The 18173-nt window shown below is 40.2% G+C and overlaps 1 protein-coding gene across 4 annotated transcripts in view; it reads left to right on the top strand.

Moving 5' to 3' along the window:
• Positions 1-18173, top strand: part of CELSR1 (cadherin EGF LAG seven-pass G-type receptor 1) — a 265428-nt gene that overhangs the window by 138775 nt on the left and 108480 nt on the right. For all 4 annotated transcript variants that reach the window (XM_034767045.1, XM_034767036.1, XM_034767029.1 and 1 more), the window contains exons 3-4: positions 12678-12900; positions 17633-17748. In XM_034767045.1, coding sequence (XP_034622936.1) covers positions 12678-12900; positions 17633-17748 — 339 coding nt within the window. The remainder of the gene's footprint in view (positions 1-12677; positions 12901-17632; positions 17749-18173) is intronic.

Here is an 18173-nt window from a genome sequence, read left to right as displayed (position 1 = left end):
CAGCTGAAGTCTCATGCACTCTCTTGACTCCAACTGCTGGGACTTTAAGAAAAACACCAAATATTGCAAGATTTGCAATCAAATTATAAGAACTGGCAACTCATCTAGTGTTTACATCAATGCTAGTCCTGTTGCTGGAACTGATTACAGATATTTCAAGTCTAGACAAGGCCTAAGTTTTGATTTAGGAGCTTTCAATACTTAACAAACGTTGAAGGCAGAAAGTGTATTAGCATATCACGGCCTCAAGCTGTGCACATAGATCCCATTGACATGAGTAGAAGTTACACAGGAGATAAAGAGCTTTGAACAGCCCTTAGTGGCCATCAGAAATTGATATTACAATATTGAGAATGTGTTCAGAATTTCTGCAAGCCATAGACTAATTCATTTCTCCAGCAGATGTGCCCTAAATATCTGTAATCCCCATCAGTATTGTTTCTTTTTTCAATTATTCCTTCTCATTTGAATGAGACAAAAGAACTGAATCCCTAATCATCCATCCCCATTGGGTGCTTTTTGTTTTGCAGGGTGGGGGAAGGGGAAAGTGGCACATCTCTCCCTTCCTTAGGTCAGGACTGTGCTTTTAAGCCTCTCTCTGTGCTGGGGGTGAGGAGGAAGGCTGTGTGGACCAGCAGTTGCCCATGGAAGTACAGTGCCTCAGGCAGGCACAACTCCAATGGGAGTTTGCGGGAACAGAGACCCATCAGCTTCCTTTTACTTCTTATTTATATTATATAGCACCTAGGAGCCCCAGCCATGGACCAGAACCCTGCTGTGCTAGGTGCTGTACAGACACAGAACAAAAGACATTCTCTGTTGTCTTTTACAATCAAAGTAAAAGACAAGAGACAACAGATGGATACAGACAGATCGGGGAGGAATACAAGGAAACCTGAGACTGTATTGATCAGCATGATAGCCAGTAGTACAGGTTACAGTGTGAACTCCATCTTGTGCTGGCACAGCTTTATTGTTTGGCGGGAAATAGGGTTTGGAAGGTGGAGGCAGAGCCATGGCCTTACTCTTGTCCCATATGCTTTGAGGAGTTTTGCACCATTGACTTCCCAGTTTTTGTGTGCCAGGAGTGCAGTGACTACAACTGTACCTCTACAGAGGGCCAGGCATAAGGAGAAAAAACTCCTTTCATCCTCTTTTCCCAGCTGCTTGTTCATCCAGCTAGGTGAGGGCTGGTGACAACATATAGACCATCAGTCAGACACCTTTCTCCACTATCCACTGCTGCTGCATTTAGCATTATGCTTTTTTTAAGAACCAGGACAATGGTTTTTTGAAATCTTTGCAGCACCTAAGAAAAATGTTCAGCTTCCAGAAAGCAAATATTTCCTTTTGCTTAGTCAGAGGAGGAGTGTCCTTGGAATAATATGTGCCAACACTGTGCCTTGCTTGTTAAACATGGGTTAACATTTTCAAACGTGGCATAAATAACGTCTTTGAAAGTTACTTAGGCACTTAGGAGTCGAAGGCTTGTGGAAAGCCAACTAGTCCGTCCCCTCTGTCAGTTCAGAACTGTTCACTTTAACATGCAACAAAAACATTTTCTTTGATTTCTGCAGTATTTTACAACTGAAGCAAATACAAACCATGATAAATAGAAAGAGGAAAACATTGATTATTGTTGAGTTACAATGTGTAATATGCTTTAACCGTAACAGAACATTTTTCTAGAGTTTCAGAGTAAATCCTTTTTTCAACAGACATACACAATAGGAAATCACTATAGAGAAATAGTCATAAAAGAGTGTTTTAGTCCAAATGGGTTAGAGTCCATCTGGAGATAGGAGAGAGAGCCAAATATGTGTCTGATACAAAGTACTGATATAAATAAATGCTGCACAGGATTATATCCACATTAATGCACTGTTATCCTATATAGTAATATTAATTTAAACAAGGAGACTTTAACAATAACCCATCATCAAGTAGCCAGGTATAAATAAAACAAACAAAAGTAACCAGTATACCCATTGACAAATAAATATGCTCCGGGTGTAGGATAATCTTCTACATCTACAGGCAAAGGAAGATCAGACTAACGAGGCTGATCTTTACCAACCCACCCCCTTCCACGGCATCCTAGGGCACTGTAGATTTATATCTCGACTTGCCATGCACTAAATCTCCATATAAACAAGTCCCAGTGCTGGGAGGGCCGGGGGTGCTCGGCCGGGGGCCCGGGGGCCGGGGACCGGCAGTGCTGGGCGGGCCGGGGGTGCTCGGCCGGGCCCAGGGCCGGCACCCCAGGGCCCGAGCTGACCCAGGCTGGAGACGCCGGGCGGGCCAGACTGGGCCGCGCCTCCTCCCCCCCACACCCCTCTTACCTGCTTCACGCTTCCCGCGAATCAAATGTTCGCGGGAAGCAGGGGAGGGGGCGGAGACTTTGGGAAAGGGGCGGAGTTGGGGCCGGGCCGGGGCCCCGTGGAGTGTCCTCCTTTTGGAGGCACAAAATATGGTAACCCTATGTTATAAAATAAATAAATTACAAATTAATGGAGATATCCTGTCTTCTAGAACTGGAAGGGACCTTGGAAGGTCATTGAGTCTAGCCCCCTGCCTTCCCTAGTAGGACCAAGTACTGATTTTGCCCCAGATCCTTAAGTGGCCCCCTCAAGGATTAAACCCACAACCCTGGGTTTAACAGGCCAATGCTCAAACCACTGAGCTATTCCTCCCTCTCGTGTATCTTCTGGGGTGGAGAGATATGTTAGTTCCTGGTCTGCTAGAAATTGCGACTGAACAAAGTGGACAGTTTAGTCCTTTGTCACTCAACCATTTTTTATTCAAGTGCATCAAAGGCTCTCTTCTTTTTGGCTAAAATATGGAAGGGTGTATAACCTAGAGGGAGGTTATAGGTATTAGTCCTACCATGTGACATACAAAACAAGTTCAGTCAAGAAGACAAGTTAGACTTTTATTTTCTTAGCAAAGTGAGGAATGACAGGATCTATCTGAAGCGGAGCTGGTGTGGGATCAGCCTGCAGAGGCTCATTAATCACAATTTTAAGAGAATTCTCCCAACCGATCAATGAGAAAGAGTCCATAAACTCCCAATCTGCAAACTTCTACCTTTCCTCTTATTTTCTAGTAAATCCATTTTGACCTCCATAGTATTGTTTACTTCTGTTAGACTGTGATTAAGACATGGTTACCTTTACCGCCATCTCTAATCCCTCCATTTTCACCTCAGCGTGGTTACCTTTGAGCCAAGATTTTCACATTTCTTGGCAAATTTTATTTTTCCTGAAATGTACCATAATCAGAGCAATTCATAATCTCATTGGGTCAAGTCCTGCAGTCCTTAGTCAGGCAAAGACCCTATTGAAGTATTAGGGTAACTCCACTGAAGTAAATGGAATCACTGTGGATTTAATTGAAAACAGGTTAGCCTAAGGTATTTTCTTCCTGCGGCTTCTGATACTCTTTCTCGTGTTAATAGTACCTGACTGCAAAAATATCCTGAATTACTTCAGAGGGGCTGTCATAAACCTACAGCTAAGGGTAGCATAAAATCCCTCCTAAGTAGCTGTACTGAATTGCCTTACCTGTAAGGGGTTAATCAGTTCAATTAACCTAGTTGGCACCTGACCAGAAGGACCAATGGGGAAAGAAGATACTTTCGAATCTGGGGGGGGGGGGGGGGGGGGGAAGGAAGGAGAAAGGTTTTGTTTGTGCTCTCTTGGTTTGTTCCCTCTTGGGACAGAGAGAGAGACCAGGGCAGGAAAAAACATCTCCTAAAAACATACATGAAATAAGCATCTAAGATTACAAAAATTGTAAGTAAAGCAAGGAAATGAGTTAGATTATTTTTTGTTTTAGCTTGTGAATTTTCCCTACGCTGAGAGTGAGTTTTATTCCTGTTTTTGTAACTTTGAAGCTAAGCCTACAGGGGAATCCTCTGTGTTTTAAATCTTTTTATTACCCTGTAAAGTTACCTTCCATCCTGATTTTACAGAGGTGCTTCTTTTACTTTTTTCTTTATAATAAAGTTCTTCTTTTAAGAACCTGATTGATTTTCAGTGTCCTAAAAGCCAAGAGGGTTGGTTTATGCTCACATTGTAACTAATAGGTTAGTATGTTATTCTCAAGCCTCCCCAGGAAAGGGGGTGAAGGAGCTTGGGGGGATATTTTGGGGAAATAGGGACTTCAAGTGGTCCATTTCCTGAATTTTTGTCTAAATCACTTTGTGGTGGCAGCAATACCATCCAAGGACAAGGAAAGGATTTGTGCCTTGGCAAAGTTTTTAACCTAAGCTGGTACAAATAAGTTTAGGGGGTCTTTCATGGGGGTCCCCACATCTGTACCTTAGAGTTCAGAGTGGGGAGGGAACCTTGACAGGGGCTATTTGTGGAGTACAGCTCTATTCAACAGGAGTAATAGTATCAGAATCTGTACTTAACTATTCAGCCACATAAAGGCACATTCTGTGAAACCAATCATCTATTTAGAAATTAGTACATAGTACTGCAAAGCTTTATCAAGCTAAACTGCATGTCTTTATATGGCTGCTGTTCTGTCATTATTAGTTTAAATATTATTTGCTGAGCACATGAAAAGGTGACAAATAGTGCTTTGATGTTTATAATCTGAGGGCCCAATCCTGCCAATAACATTACTCAAGTATGTAGTCCAGTACATCTACCCAATGCTGCTTATATAAATAAAATAACTTACTGGCCTAAGTAGTTACAGGATCAAGCACAAGAATAGCAGACAGGATGCACTGAGAAGCCCAGAAGAATCAATAATTTGTACCTCTGAAGTGTGTGGGATTGATCCAATGCCCATTGGAATCAGTTGGAAGACTGCCATTGACAGCAGATGGGCTTTGGATCAGGCCCTGTGTGTAATTTGGCTCATTTCCAGGCAGTGCAGAAGGGAGTGAGTCTTTAGAGGAGCTTGAACGTGGGGAGGTAGTGAACTGGGATGAGGACTACATTGCATGTGCAGAAGGTACTGTGGGAAAAAGCACAAGAGACAGATGTGGAAGTGTGAGCTGAATGGGTATAAAGGTTACATAGCTGACAGAGCGGTAGTTGTATCGCACAATTCATCCTTCACTATTCAGGGTTTTACTGCTGGTTATGTCCACTAGTACAATGATCTTAGATCCAGAGATATCATTATGAGGAAAGAGAGTACAGCCCTAGGTAGAATTTAAATTTTTTTTATGCTAAATCTGTTTCCCAAAATGATCCTTAGTAAGTTTGTTCTCAGCTCTAATTGTAAAGAGCGCCAAAACCAAACAAGAGCTGAGACAGGTTCAAACCAAACACTGAAACTGAACATCTCCACACTTTCAGAAAGTTTGGATCAAGTCTCAACTTTGTGGATCAGCCCAGTCTCGGTGGGGGTTGAGAAGGAGGAAAAGGTGGTCAGCTTCTGATTTAAATCTGGAATAATTGATCAACTTCAATGAGTTATTCTGGATTTACTCCAGTGTAACTGAGATGAGAATCAATCCCAAAGTAGTTTATATCAATGACAATCTAAAAAAAAAAAAAGAGAGAGAGAGGGCGGTTTCTTGATATATGGGGCTAAATCCTGGCCCCAAGGAAGGCAGTGAGAGTTTTGCCATTGACTTCTGTGGGGCCAGGATTTTACCTATAGATGATAGAGGAGACACAGTTGTGTGTGTGTGTGTGTTTCCTTTTGTTATTCCTGGCTTTCACATTCACCAGTCCTCAGACAGTGTCAGCACTCCAGAATCCATCCTCTTCTTCATCCCAGAGGACTGATGGGGTCACTTTCTCTGCTTCACTGCTGTATGATTTTTTTTTTTAAATAAAGTTGGAAGAAAGATTTTTGCAATGTTTTAATTTGTAGATGAAACATACCCAGAGCTAGTGCAAAATGCTCCAGTCTACACTGAGAGCTAGATTCATGCCTGGTGGAGTCAGTGAAGTCATGAATTTGGCTCTGTGTATCTCATGTCAACAGACATAAATTTGCCTCCAGGTATCTTTTATCCCCAGTACAGCTCTCTGATGCATGTTTTGCACTACTCCTGTATATGAAATGAGTGGAGAATATAAACTAGATACCTGCAGAGTAGATTGGAAAGGAAAAATTTCCTTTTACAGGTTGCACATCAAATACTTTTTGTTCATTTTGTTGGACATGGTCTTACTTGCCTCTGCAAAGAGCGTCACTCACTTCTAAACAGGTATCAACAAGATTGGAACTGCTAGAACAGTCGGTTTCCTTGCTTACTGTAACTGTATACCACCAGCTCCTTGTAGTGGCTATTCACTCAGTCTATCAATGTTTAACTTGGAGGCCTGATGAGATTCTAATGGAATCCTCGTCTTTTTTAGTGTTATATAGAACTTTAAGAGTCCTGCTTTAGAGATTTTGTTGCTTGGTTATCTCTCCCCTGAGTGTTCATGTTACTTAGGCTTTCTGCCAACCAATACAAAGTTCAGAAGGAGTGAAGACTTCACATTAATGAAGTAGATTTTAAAAATGGATATTTATTGCTCTGAGGGGATTTCTCCCTTTTATTTTTATGGTTGCTTTGTTTGTTGTACAGATTGTTTCAGTACCATCACCAGAGCCATTTTTCAGTTATATTTGTTAGAGGAGGAAGAGGGATTTTTTTGTATAATGTTTAAGATGTAAAGGAGATTTGCACACAAATGGTTGGTTGTCCTTCAAGAAAACTGGTCATGGGGTATTGCTTTTTAAAAGAATTTTGCTGCCCTATTCCTTGTTGTTTCTCCTTTCCATTAAAATACTGAAAGAATGTATTTCTTCTTAGACCTGCAATTGCAGTCCACTTACCAAGCTGCCTGTAGCTCAGGTGAAGCAGTTACAGATACTGAGTGAAAAAATTACTATGTATCCATAGCATAATGAAAAAGAAAAACTGAAAAAAGCAATTCAGTGCATACCTGCTGGTTTGTGCTAACTCTTGTTTAACATGGTATTTCCAGTTAAAACAGTCATAGAATGGTACAGTATTCTGAGGTATCTGCAGTATCTGATTTAAGCTTTTAGAATACTTCCTTATTTTTTTTCAATGTCATTAAATTGTTGTTTCTAGAAAAGTAGTTGACTTTATGCTTTGTCATTGTAAAATCAAGTTAACTAACCAAACCCGGAGCTTTTCTGCAAAGACTCGTTCGTTGATTCAAATTACTATGCAGTTTGATAATCAAAAGCTAATGTTTCTGCTTACAATTTATTTGCAATTAGGGGTTTATTTCTCCATGCTTTGTTTCTTTTAATTTTTACCATCATCATTATTATTTGTTTCTTTAAACCCTTTAACACCTATTACAGGGAGATCGATCTGGTAAGACAATCAGTAATTATTTGATTTGGTTATAGAGCGGAACCCTTCAGTACGAGATCAAATAAAAGCACTTTGACTAGGCAGTGAGATTTCCTTCTCTGTTTTCTCTTCTGCTTGTTATTATACCATTCCCATTGCCACATATCAGAATACTTTATTGTATTAACACACATGACAAATTCTTTTAAATTTTGTCAGAAAATATATTTATTATGCGTTGAAGAATCATAGAAATGTAGGGCTGTAAGGGACCTCAAGAGGTCATCAAGTCCAGCCCCCTGCTCTGAGGACCTATTCCAGTATTTAATTATTAGGGTGACCAGATGTCCTGATTTTATAGGGACAGTCCCGATATTTGGGGCTTTTTCTTATATAGGCTCCTATTACCCCCCACCCCCGGTCCTGATTTTTCACACTTGCTGTCTGGTCACCCTATTAACTATCCTTATAGTTAGAAAGCTTTTTGTAATGTTTAACCTAAATCTCTCTTGCTGCAGATCAAGCCCATTGCTTCTGGTACTACCTTCAGTGGACATGGAGAACAATTGATCACTGTCCTCTTTATATCAGCCCTTCACATATTTGAAGACTGTCAGGTTCCCCCCTCAATCTTCTTTTCTCAGGACTAAATATGACACTTTTTTTATAACTGCTCCTCATAGGTCAGGTTTTCTAAACCTATTATCATTTTTGTTGCTCTTCTCTGGACTCTGTCAAGTTTGTCCACATCTTTCCTAAATTGTTGCACCCAGAATTGGACACAGTACTGCATCTGAGGCCTCACCAGTGCCAAGTAGAGCAGAACAATTACCTCCCATGTCTGACATACAACACTCCTGTTAATACATCCCAGAATGATATTGGACTTTTTTGCAACTACATCACACTAACTCTTATTTAATTGGTGATACACTTTAGCCCCCCACATCTTTTTCAACAGTACTACCACCTAGCCAGTTAGTCCCCATTTTGTAGTTATGCATTTGATATTTTGTTCCAAAGTGAAGTACTTTTCACTTGTGTTTATTGAATTTCATCTTGTTGATTTCAAACCAGTTCTCTAAGGGTATGTTTACACTGAAATTAGACACCCATGTCTGGCCCATGCCAACTGACTCGGGCTTGCTCAGCTCAGGCTAAGGGCTGTTTAATTGCACTCTAGATGTTTGGGCTTTGGCTGGAACTGGGTTCTAGGACCCTGCGAAGTGGGAGGGTCCCAGAGCTCAGGCTGCAGCTCAAGCCTGAACATGTACACTGCGTTAAACAGCTCCGTGAGCCCTAGCTCCATGAGCCCGAGTCAACTGACATGGGCCAGCCCTGGGTATCTAATTGCAGTGCAGACATTCCCTAAATGGTCACGGTTGTTTTTGAATTCTAATCCTGCCCTCCAGTGTGCTAGCAGCCTCTTCCAGTTTGGTGTCATTTGCAAATTTTATAAGCATACTTTCCACTCCATTATCCAAGTCATTAAGGAAAATATTGAATAGTACCAGACCCGGGACTGACCTCTGCAGGACCCCTCTAGATACCCCCTTCCACTCTCCCAGTTTGACAGTGAACCATTAACAACTATTCTTTGAATAGGTCTTTCAACCACTTTGCACCCATCTTGCAGAAATTTCATCTAGACCACATTTCCCTAGTTTGTTTATAAGAATGTCATGTGGGACTGTGTCAAAAGTCTTATTAAAATCAAGATATATCATATGTATTGCTTTCTCCCATCCACTAGGCCAGTTACTCTGTCAAAGAAGGAAATTAGGTTGATTTGGCTTTATTTGTTCTTAACAAATACATTCTGACTATTCCGCATAACCCTATAATCCTGTAGGTGTTTACAAATTGATTGACTTATAGTTGACTGGTTGCTGGCTCTTATTAAAGATTTCTCAAAGTCCAAAAGTCTGCATGAGGCATGATAGCCACACATAAAGCAGAATTATCCAAAGATGCACACTCTAGGTTTCATTGTGGAAAAAGACTCTGTTACATGTTATGAGGACTAAAGGACACTGTAGCATTACACCTCCTGCCTGGATTTCACGGAGCTGTGATACATAAGAAGTATGTTCAGGGAGTCCCCAAATACCAACACTATAGGAAATATTAAATTACTTTAATAGAGAAAAGGTTGCTAGTTACAGTCGGGGGTAGATTGGCTGAGTCATAAACCAGACGATTAAGCTACACGCACAGGTTGCAGCAGCCGTTCTTCATTGCAGTGCAGATCCCCTAGTTCTCTCATCACCACTGCAGATCCCCAATTTCAGACAAGATCGCCCTTTCTCTTGTTTATTAAATGGTTTTATATTTGTCTGCTATAAACAGGAATTATTCTTGTATCTAAATTAGCAGTCTACTGTGTCTATGCACTCTTTCTGCATAGAAGAATAAGGAAGGATTAATGAATGCAGCCTTAGAGTCTTATATTATGAGAACCCTCTGTATTGCCATGGTATTCCAACAGCATTTCAGAATGGAAACAATCCTCCCTGTTTGTATCATGTCTGTTTGTGTTCAGCTCTGTGCCTTGTTTGCTTTTGTCAAGTGTATCGTTCTCTTTTCAGCAGGCCTTGAGGATTCCACTCCATTTGGAGTTGGAGATTTATATCGTTAAATATCCTACTCCTTTAAAATGGGGCAAGCCCATGCTTAGTCTTTTATGTAGAAAATGTGTCATTCTAATTCTTGAAGAGGGGTGAGTTGTCCTTGGATAGGTCTACACAGATTGCAGAAGTGAGCCTCCCTGCCTAGGTCTACAGACTTGGGTAAGCGGGGCTCCCGCTAGTGCCCTAAAAATAGCTCTGCGGACAGTGGTTTCAAGTTGCAGCTCAGGCTGGAGCTTGGGCTCTGATTGTTGGGGTGGAGAGGGAGCCTGTGGTTATAAAGCTACTCACCAGTAAATGCATTCCTTAATGTCTTCTTAGTAAACTTGTTTGTCTGATTATTTTGTTCCTTCATATTCAGCACCGCACCTGAGTATACAGATTTATAGTAATTTCTTATGAGGGAACCATGTTGTGTATCACTGTAATCTACCTGACCTCCTTGCTTGGCTAATGCTGGGTATCCATTCAGATAATCCTGTCTGAATTGGTGTCCACAGCTGGTAGTAGAAAATAGAAGGGATTTTTCAAGGGTTTGTTTCAGAATTCTAATAATAACTTGATAAAATGAGAGTTTAGGAACTTGGGCCCTGCTTCAGACAAGCACATGCTTGAAGTTAAGCTCTAGCTTAAATGCTTTCCTCAGCAGTGATGCTTTTCTGAATTGGGGCCTTGATTTTTATCTTCTGGTTGAGGGATTGTGGCTTTTGCTGTTTCTAGATTTGTGTGAAAGATTCCTTTTTAGTGTTTTACCTGGACAGTCTGGCTTTTGGCTTTTGTGTCTGGGCGCCATTTCGGGTTGCCAGGTGCCCAGTTTTCAACTGGAAAGTCCGGTCGAAAAGGGGACCTGTCAGCATTTGGTCAGATGTACTGACCTGACACCAAAAGTCCGGTTACCCCGGGGTGAGGAGAGGTGCCAGGTCATTAACCCGTGCCAGCCCCTGCTCAGCCAGGGCCACCTCCTACTTGTAGGCAAGCTCTTGTCAGGCTGCAGCAGCTCCCATCCCAGCCCCGGGGCAGAAGGAGAGAGGTGGAGACAATCCAGTAAGTGGCGAGGGCAAAGGGGGAAGAGGAGGAAGCGACAGGGCTGGGGTCTTGGGGGAAGATGCGGAGTATAATTCCAATTTATACAAATATTTGGCAACCCTGGAACAGAGTTGGTTAGATCTAGCATGCCTCGCAATAGGTACTTTTTAAGATACCAGCTTTCTGATTGTTTCCAAGCAGACGCCTATAGATATCACACAGCTGCCTAAAACAGGTAACTTTTATTATAATCAGCAATATAGGCACTGACTGAGCTAAATTCAGATCTGATGATGTAGGCTGTACTGGAGCTGTACCCTCTTATACAGGTCTGAATTTGACTTGCTGAGTGATAATGGTATACTTGTTATGCTACTGTGTTTTGTATGTGTGAGAGACATAGTTCCTTAAATATTGTTTTGAATTCTTTAGGAATGCGCTTACGAAGTTTTTATATAGACCTGTGACTAGTATTTATGCAAATATTATAGTGTTGGAAACTTCTTTCTTCAGTTGGGTTGTGCCACACAGCTTTGCTCTACGTTTAGTTATCTGGCACTGTTTCTGGGATTAATTTAATTATATAAACCCACTTTCGTTTTTATGAACACTTTTTACATGCAGGATCTGGGTAGATATAATCAAGCATAACAATGGCAGTTACCTCACAACCCACATTCTGATAGACAAATTTTAAACAATTAACACAGAGAGAGAACTAGTTTTCTGTAAAACAGTTAATTCTGCAGCAGCCTTTGCGTCAGCCTCTGCAGATTTTGTATGGTGTAAAGGGGCTCAAGAATGTCTCCTACAGACCTTGTAAACTGCAAACTCACTAAGCATTTTTGAAAATCTTGACCAAATTTTAATGCATGTGCAAAAGTCATTAGGGCTAAGGTTGTGTGTACAAACTTACCTTTGCTATTTCCTGAATTTTGAGAGTTTAAGATTATCAAAAATCTTAATATAGGGTTGGAGTGGGGGTTGGTATGGAATAAAATTACAGCATTTGAGGATAAAAAATTTGTAAATCGGTATATATGTCTCTTAACAACTGAATGACTTGACTGTATAGTTGTTTGGAAAGCGAAGTAAATGTCGGTAGGACACTCTGAAAAAAAAATGAAAGCACTATGCATGTCACCTACATCCTGCCCATTCTTTATATAAATGCACACACTTTAAAAATACTATATTCCTGGCTCAGTTGTACTTAGTCAGTGACACCTGCAGTAAAACTGAATTCCATTAAAGGGGAAATGCAACACTTATCTATTTACACCATTCACAGTCGGGAGTGAACATTTGATCCTGGGTGGTTGAAAACAATATCAAATGCTGGAACCATTGACACATTTTTTAGCTGACAGGAAGTATTCAGGTTTTTACATGATAATGTCACCTTCTTCCTGGTATATATTTACCACCAGTTCTGAAAGCAGCCTAGAAATCTAAAAATTAGAGCCAGCATTGTGAAGTATTTGAAAAAGAAACACTATCCTAAACTATGCAGAGAATTAAAATTTGAGAAACAGTGCAGCATGTACATACACTCTGTTGCAATTACAACTACTTAACTTGATGTACAGACATTTAAAAACACGTTAGCTTTTTTTTTTTTTTTAAGCTATAATAACTGATCTCCTTCACTGGTATCTCTGGCAATTTGTTGTTTAGTTGGAATCTAGCGCCAAGTGTTTCCTACTGATCTTTGTTTCTCCTTCTTCCAGGCGAGTATTGCGAAGTGAATGCCCGCTCTGGCCGCTGCGTACCGGGAGTATGTAAAAACGGAGGAACCTGTGTTAATCTGCTGGTAGGAGGTTTCAAATGCGAGTGTCCCCCAGGAGAGTACGAGAGACCTTACTGTGAGATGACAACAAGAAGTTTCCCTCCACAGTCATTTGTCACCTTCAAAGGGTTAAGACAGCGCTTCCATTTCACTGTTTCCCTCATGTAAGTTCGTTTCTCTTCTGTCTTGATAAGAAAGGATTCAGTCCAAATCTCTCCTTGATTTGGATTTAGGGCCAAATGTTGTTGTATATTTGTAGCCCCCAGAGTTAAATATGTGTGAAAGTGGTTACTGTGGGAAATCTGCCATCAACTTCTATGGGAGAATTAGAATCATGCTACTTGAGATTATTATTAATTATGTTATTATGGTATTGTCCAAAAGGTAGCCAGGAGTGGGGCCCCATTTTGCTCGGCACTGTACGAACACAGAGCAGTTAGATGGTTCCTGCCCCGAAGGGCACAGTTGGGCCAGCAGGAGACACTGTGCCTGGAGAGAGGAAATGTGGGATTCTGCTGGAGGAGGGCATATTCAATTTGCATCTGGCAGAGGCTGGCGAGGAGATGGACTAAAACAGCATGTCCCACAACTGGCCTGGCCATGCCTCTACCCAACTAGTGCTGCCCACTTTTGAGTCTGTGCTGATCACCAGTGGGGCACCCAGCAGAGTTGGGGTTGCTGGCTCCCTCTACCACCCTCTGCTGCTCCTGGCACTCCTACAAAGAGGGTTGTATAGCACAGGGACAGATGTAGCTGCATAAAACTCATTGCTTCCTTAAGCTAAATTAACTTTATTGCATAGCCCCTGCAGACTTTAAGCAGGGAGGTGATGGCATCTGTCTCTGCTACCAGACCACCTTCTCCTGCCCTAATCACTGTCTCCATGTGTATGAATGCACATGCTCACCCAAGGATCTCTGTGAGCTCCAAAGATTGGAAGAATGATTCTTTGGAGGTAGATTTTACCATGATTTAGCTGGCCAAGGGTTGACTTTGGCAGAGTCAAGGTAAAATGTGCTAAGCTGCGTCTACACCAGTGAAAGGATTGGGGTTACCTAATATGGATTAAAAACAACAACAAGAAGCTAACTTTGGGTGTTTGCTTAGATTAGAAAAAGAGGTCCGGGTTAGCTATTGAGTTAGCTAAAATCAATCACTTTACTTAGTCTAAGAAAACCCTCAAAGTTAGCTTATTCTTGTTATACACTCAAGCATAGCTTGCTGCTTCTTTGCCGAATGTTTCCATTTTACTCTTGATCTTGCCTTAACACTACAGTGGTCACATTTTTTTTGTGTGGAGTCTTGAAACCATGGTTAAATCAAAGCATGCAGTTACAATAAATATAACTTATCAAGGTTAGTATGGAAGGTTGTGAAAACTGTGAAGAATATATAGAATGGCTTTGCATTGATTCTGATCAAAATTAGATCTCAAAACCAAATAGGAAGGTTTTCAAGCGTCAACTCTGCTAGACAAGAGAAAGCTAAGGGGGAAAAAAAAGGCTTGGAACTGTCAGATTTACATGAAATGCAAAGGGAGTGTTGGAGGCAGGCTGCCAGCTCAGCTCTTGTACTACCAGAGAATTGTTCCAGCAGCGCATGGTGTCATTTTACAGGCTTCTCAAAGTGTGGTGTGTGAAACTGTTCTGCTGCAGGTTAGAATGGCTCACAGTCACCTTGTGGGACTTACTGAGAAACAGCAAACAGTAAGGCTTAGCATCATAGTTTTCACACCAGGCAGCCACTTCAAAATCTTTAAAAACTCCATAGGCATATTTGGTGCTGAATTAAATACACCTCTACCCCGATATAATGCGATCTGATATAACACAAATTCAGATATAACGTGGTAAAGCAGTGCTCCGGGGGGGCGGGGCTGCGCACTCCGGCGGATCAAAGCAAGTTCGATATAACGCGGTTTCACCTATAACGCGGTAAGATTTTTTGGCTCCCAAGGACAGCGTTATATTGGGGTAGAGGTGCCATTAGCTTCATGGCATTTCACAGGATGTAAATTAGCACAGAATTTGTCCCTATATGGGTCAGGATGACAAACTATATGGGCTTTTAGATTTTATGCTGAGTATTTTCTTGCCCCTTATTCTCCTCCAACGCAGGAGGGAAACATTACTTCAGGATAATCAAGAAGTAGAAGTTTGGCTAGACAAAGGATTTGCCTTTACGTATTTTTTGATTTGTGAATATTCCTATTATCTCAGGGTCCTCCAGCCCCACTTTCCGCCAAGAGGTCAAAGAGTGGGAGGTTTGTCTAGTTCATTCTCATGACTAAAATGGGATTTTAAAAATAATCCATATGTTCACTGACTATGTTACAAGCTAATGAGGCATTCTGAGCATTTAAATGGTTTGGAACCTATAAATTATACTCACCATATGTTCTTACAGAAGGGAAAAGGAAAGAGAACAAGTAGTCAGATGCTTATTTACCATATACCCTATTTCTGCATGCTAAATCTCACTGTTATTTTGGGACATTTATCAGACGTGCCCCACCTCCTCTCCATCTCTTCTCTCTCCCAAGAGTTCTTAGTCATTCAGCCTCACTTAAAGGGAATTGTCAACTGATTTTTTAAAAAAGATTTATTTCAAACAATTCCAGTCTCTGATAAAGCACTCTGTAAGTAGTACGTCCTGAAATTAAAACAAAGAACCAAAACCTTCCCTTTAAAAAAAATTCTGCTCCTCAGCTGATGTGTATATACAGCTCTTTGCAGCAAAGAGAGCTAAAGCAAGAACACCAAATTACTAGTGCATGAGACAGGAAGTTCAATTGACCATCAACAGAACAGTGAAACTGAATTTATACAAAGTGTTGTTAAATGCACAAGGTAAACAAACTGGAAAAAATATATATTTTACCCATGTTCAGTTATAGTACTCTTATTAGAATCTGTTAGTCTTTAAGGTGCCACCAGACTCCTGGTTGTATTTGTAGATACAGACTAACACGGCTACCCCCTGATACTCTTATTAGTAGTTTCTAGTAACATTTTTAGACAGAAATATGAAGTTGACACTGTTATCCAACTAACTAATCACTTCTGCTCTCTTTTCTTTAGATATATTCTGTTTAGAGATGGTTGAAATTGTTTTGATGGAGCAGTTTTCTCTCAAAAAGTACAGTTCAGTCAAAATTGAAACATTTCATAGGAATATGCCAGTTTTGATGTATTTTCTACAGGACTTTTATTATCTCATTTTGATAGTATTGAAACATTTCATTTCAATGTTATCATTTTGGGGGAGAGAGATAGCTCAGCAGTTTGAGCATTGGCCTGCTAAACCCAGGGTTATGAGTTCAATCATTGAGAGGGCCATTTAGGGATCTGGGGCAAAATCAGTACTTGGTCCTGCTAGTAAAGGCAGGGGACTGGATTCAATGACTTTTCAGGGTCCCTTCCAATTCTATGAGATAGGTATATCTCTATATATTATTATTATATTTTATTTAATTTCTAATTCTGTATTATAGTACAATATTAATTTCAATGCTACACTCATATATAAAATATAATATTTAATAGGTGAATATAATGCACATGTTTTAAAAAAAATAAAACTATAAAATCAAAATGACACATTTTACCTTAACAAAATGACACATTTCAGTTGCCCCAATCCAAATTTTTTGAAATTTTGTTTCATGAGAAACCAGAATTTCAGTTTTCCGTTCTGATTTGGAACAGTTTTGTCCCCTGAAATGTCAGATTTTCCCACAGAATGGAAATTCTGGTTTCCAGCCAGCTCTGATTCTGGCATCTGTTTCTTTAGGGAGAACATATGGTAAGTATAACCTATATGTCTTGTTAAGAATTAAACTATGATCTGGAAAATGAAGATGCCAGGACACAGTGCTCTGAAATACCTGCCTCTTCCTAATTCTCTAGAGTCAGGATTCAGAAGATTGTGGTCATTTTATTCCACAAGAGCCCCACTAATTGGTGCTACATTTCATGCTCTATGGTAGAGGCCATTTCTTCTTTCCATGGAACAGAGCTTTGAATTCAAATTTGTCTTCCATAGACTTATAAGACAAGTGTGTTATTTTGGAACACCCCAAACTTTTAGGTCACAAAGCTTTCTAGAGGTTGATGATACAGAATCAATGCAGACTACTACTGTTTAGAATTGTAAAAACTTCCGATGACTTCTGTTTTTCTTCACACATTAAAATTAGTTATAGATATAGATAAATTTAAAGAATTTGATAATGAGCCCTACCCAAATTTTAAAGGAGCTGCAGAGGCCAAAACTAGGCTTTTCTAAAACTAGGGCTATCAGTTATTTCCTAGCACAAAAGCGGAAACTCCTCCTGCTTCTGGAGCATAAAATTCTTGAGATTAGAGAACATTAAATTAAAAATGAAGAAAACCCCAACTCATTTAATGGAATCATCAAGATGCGCGAATTTGTCTCACTCCCAATTGATTTGACTGGTGCAGGATCAAGCCCTGATTAACCATGTGACATTATTAATGTGAGTCTTGTCTTTCCCCTCCTCAACTCTTTTTCATCTATGTATGACCCTCACTGCATCATTTTGAATTTAGGCTGTAGCATTTCACACTTTCGGACGCTCAACAAAAAATAATAACTCAGTCCATTCTGACCACTGGAAGGTCCTCTCTTGCTGACTCCTGTAGACATTAAAATAATATGTACTACTAATTATCTTAATTTTATTATTTGCTGGCGAAAGGGGTAACAAAGGAGAATGAATTTTAAGACCGATGCGTTATGCAGTTACAGTGCTGCATTCTGTCTTGAGATCATGGTGACTGGTAGCTTTTATGTCATCTATTTTCAGAGTGGCTGGATTGTATGTTCTTCACTTTGTAGATAATTAAATATGAAATTTGTGTCTGCATGTTACAGGTTTGCAACCAGAGAAAGGAATGCTCTGCTCCTCTACAACGGACGTTTTAATGAGAAACATGACTTTATTGCTCTTGAGATCATTGAAGAACAGATCCAACTAACATTCTCTGCAGGTAAGGTGTTCCTTGCCCATTTAGTTTGATACTTTTATATGTAAATACTAGCAATAACTTTACAGAGAAGAGAACATCTCACTGCATTTTGAAATGAACCTCATTAAAGATTTTATGTGGTTTCCTAGATTGATTCATAGATCCCAAATTAAAGATTTTAATTAAGTTTAAAACTTTACCAAGTTATTGCTCTTTTATACAAATGATTAACATTGCACTATTGTATTGTATAACAGTTCATTTACCCAGATCTTTTTACTTTCTTTGCTTGTATTCTTTATTTTTTATTTTTGTGGTTTGGATTCAGCAGCTCTTTCATCATCAACCGTTACAACATAGGGCATTTATCAAACCATTTTAACTACAGAACAACACACTGAGGGCATGATCCACATTCCACTGAAGTCCATTGAAAAACTCCTCTT

This window comes from Trachemys scripta, chromosome 1, assembly GCF_013100865.1.
Source record: "Trachemys scripta elegans isolate TJP31775 chromosome 1, CAS_Tse_1.0, whole genome shotgun sequence".
Taxonomy (NCBI): Eukaryota; Metazoa; Chordata; order Testudines; family Emydidae; genus Trachemys; species Trachemys scripta.
Note: the sequence above shows the minus strand (reverse complement) of the source record. Positions and strands in the feature narration are given on the sequence as shown.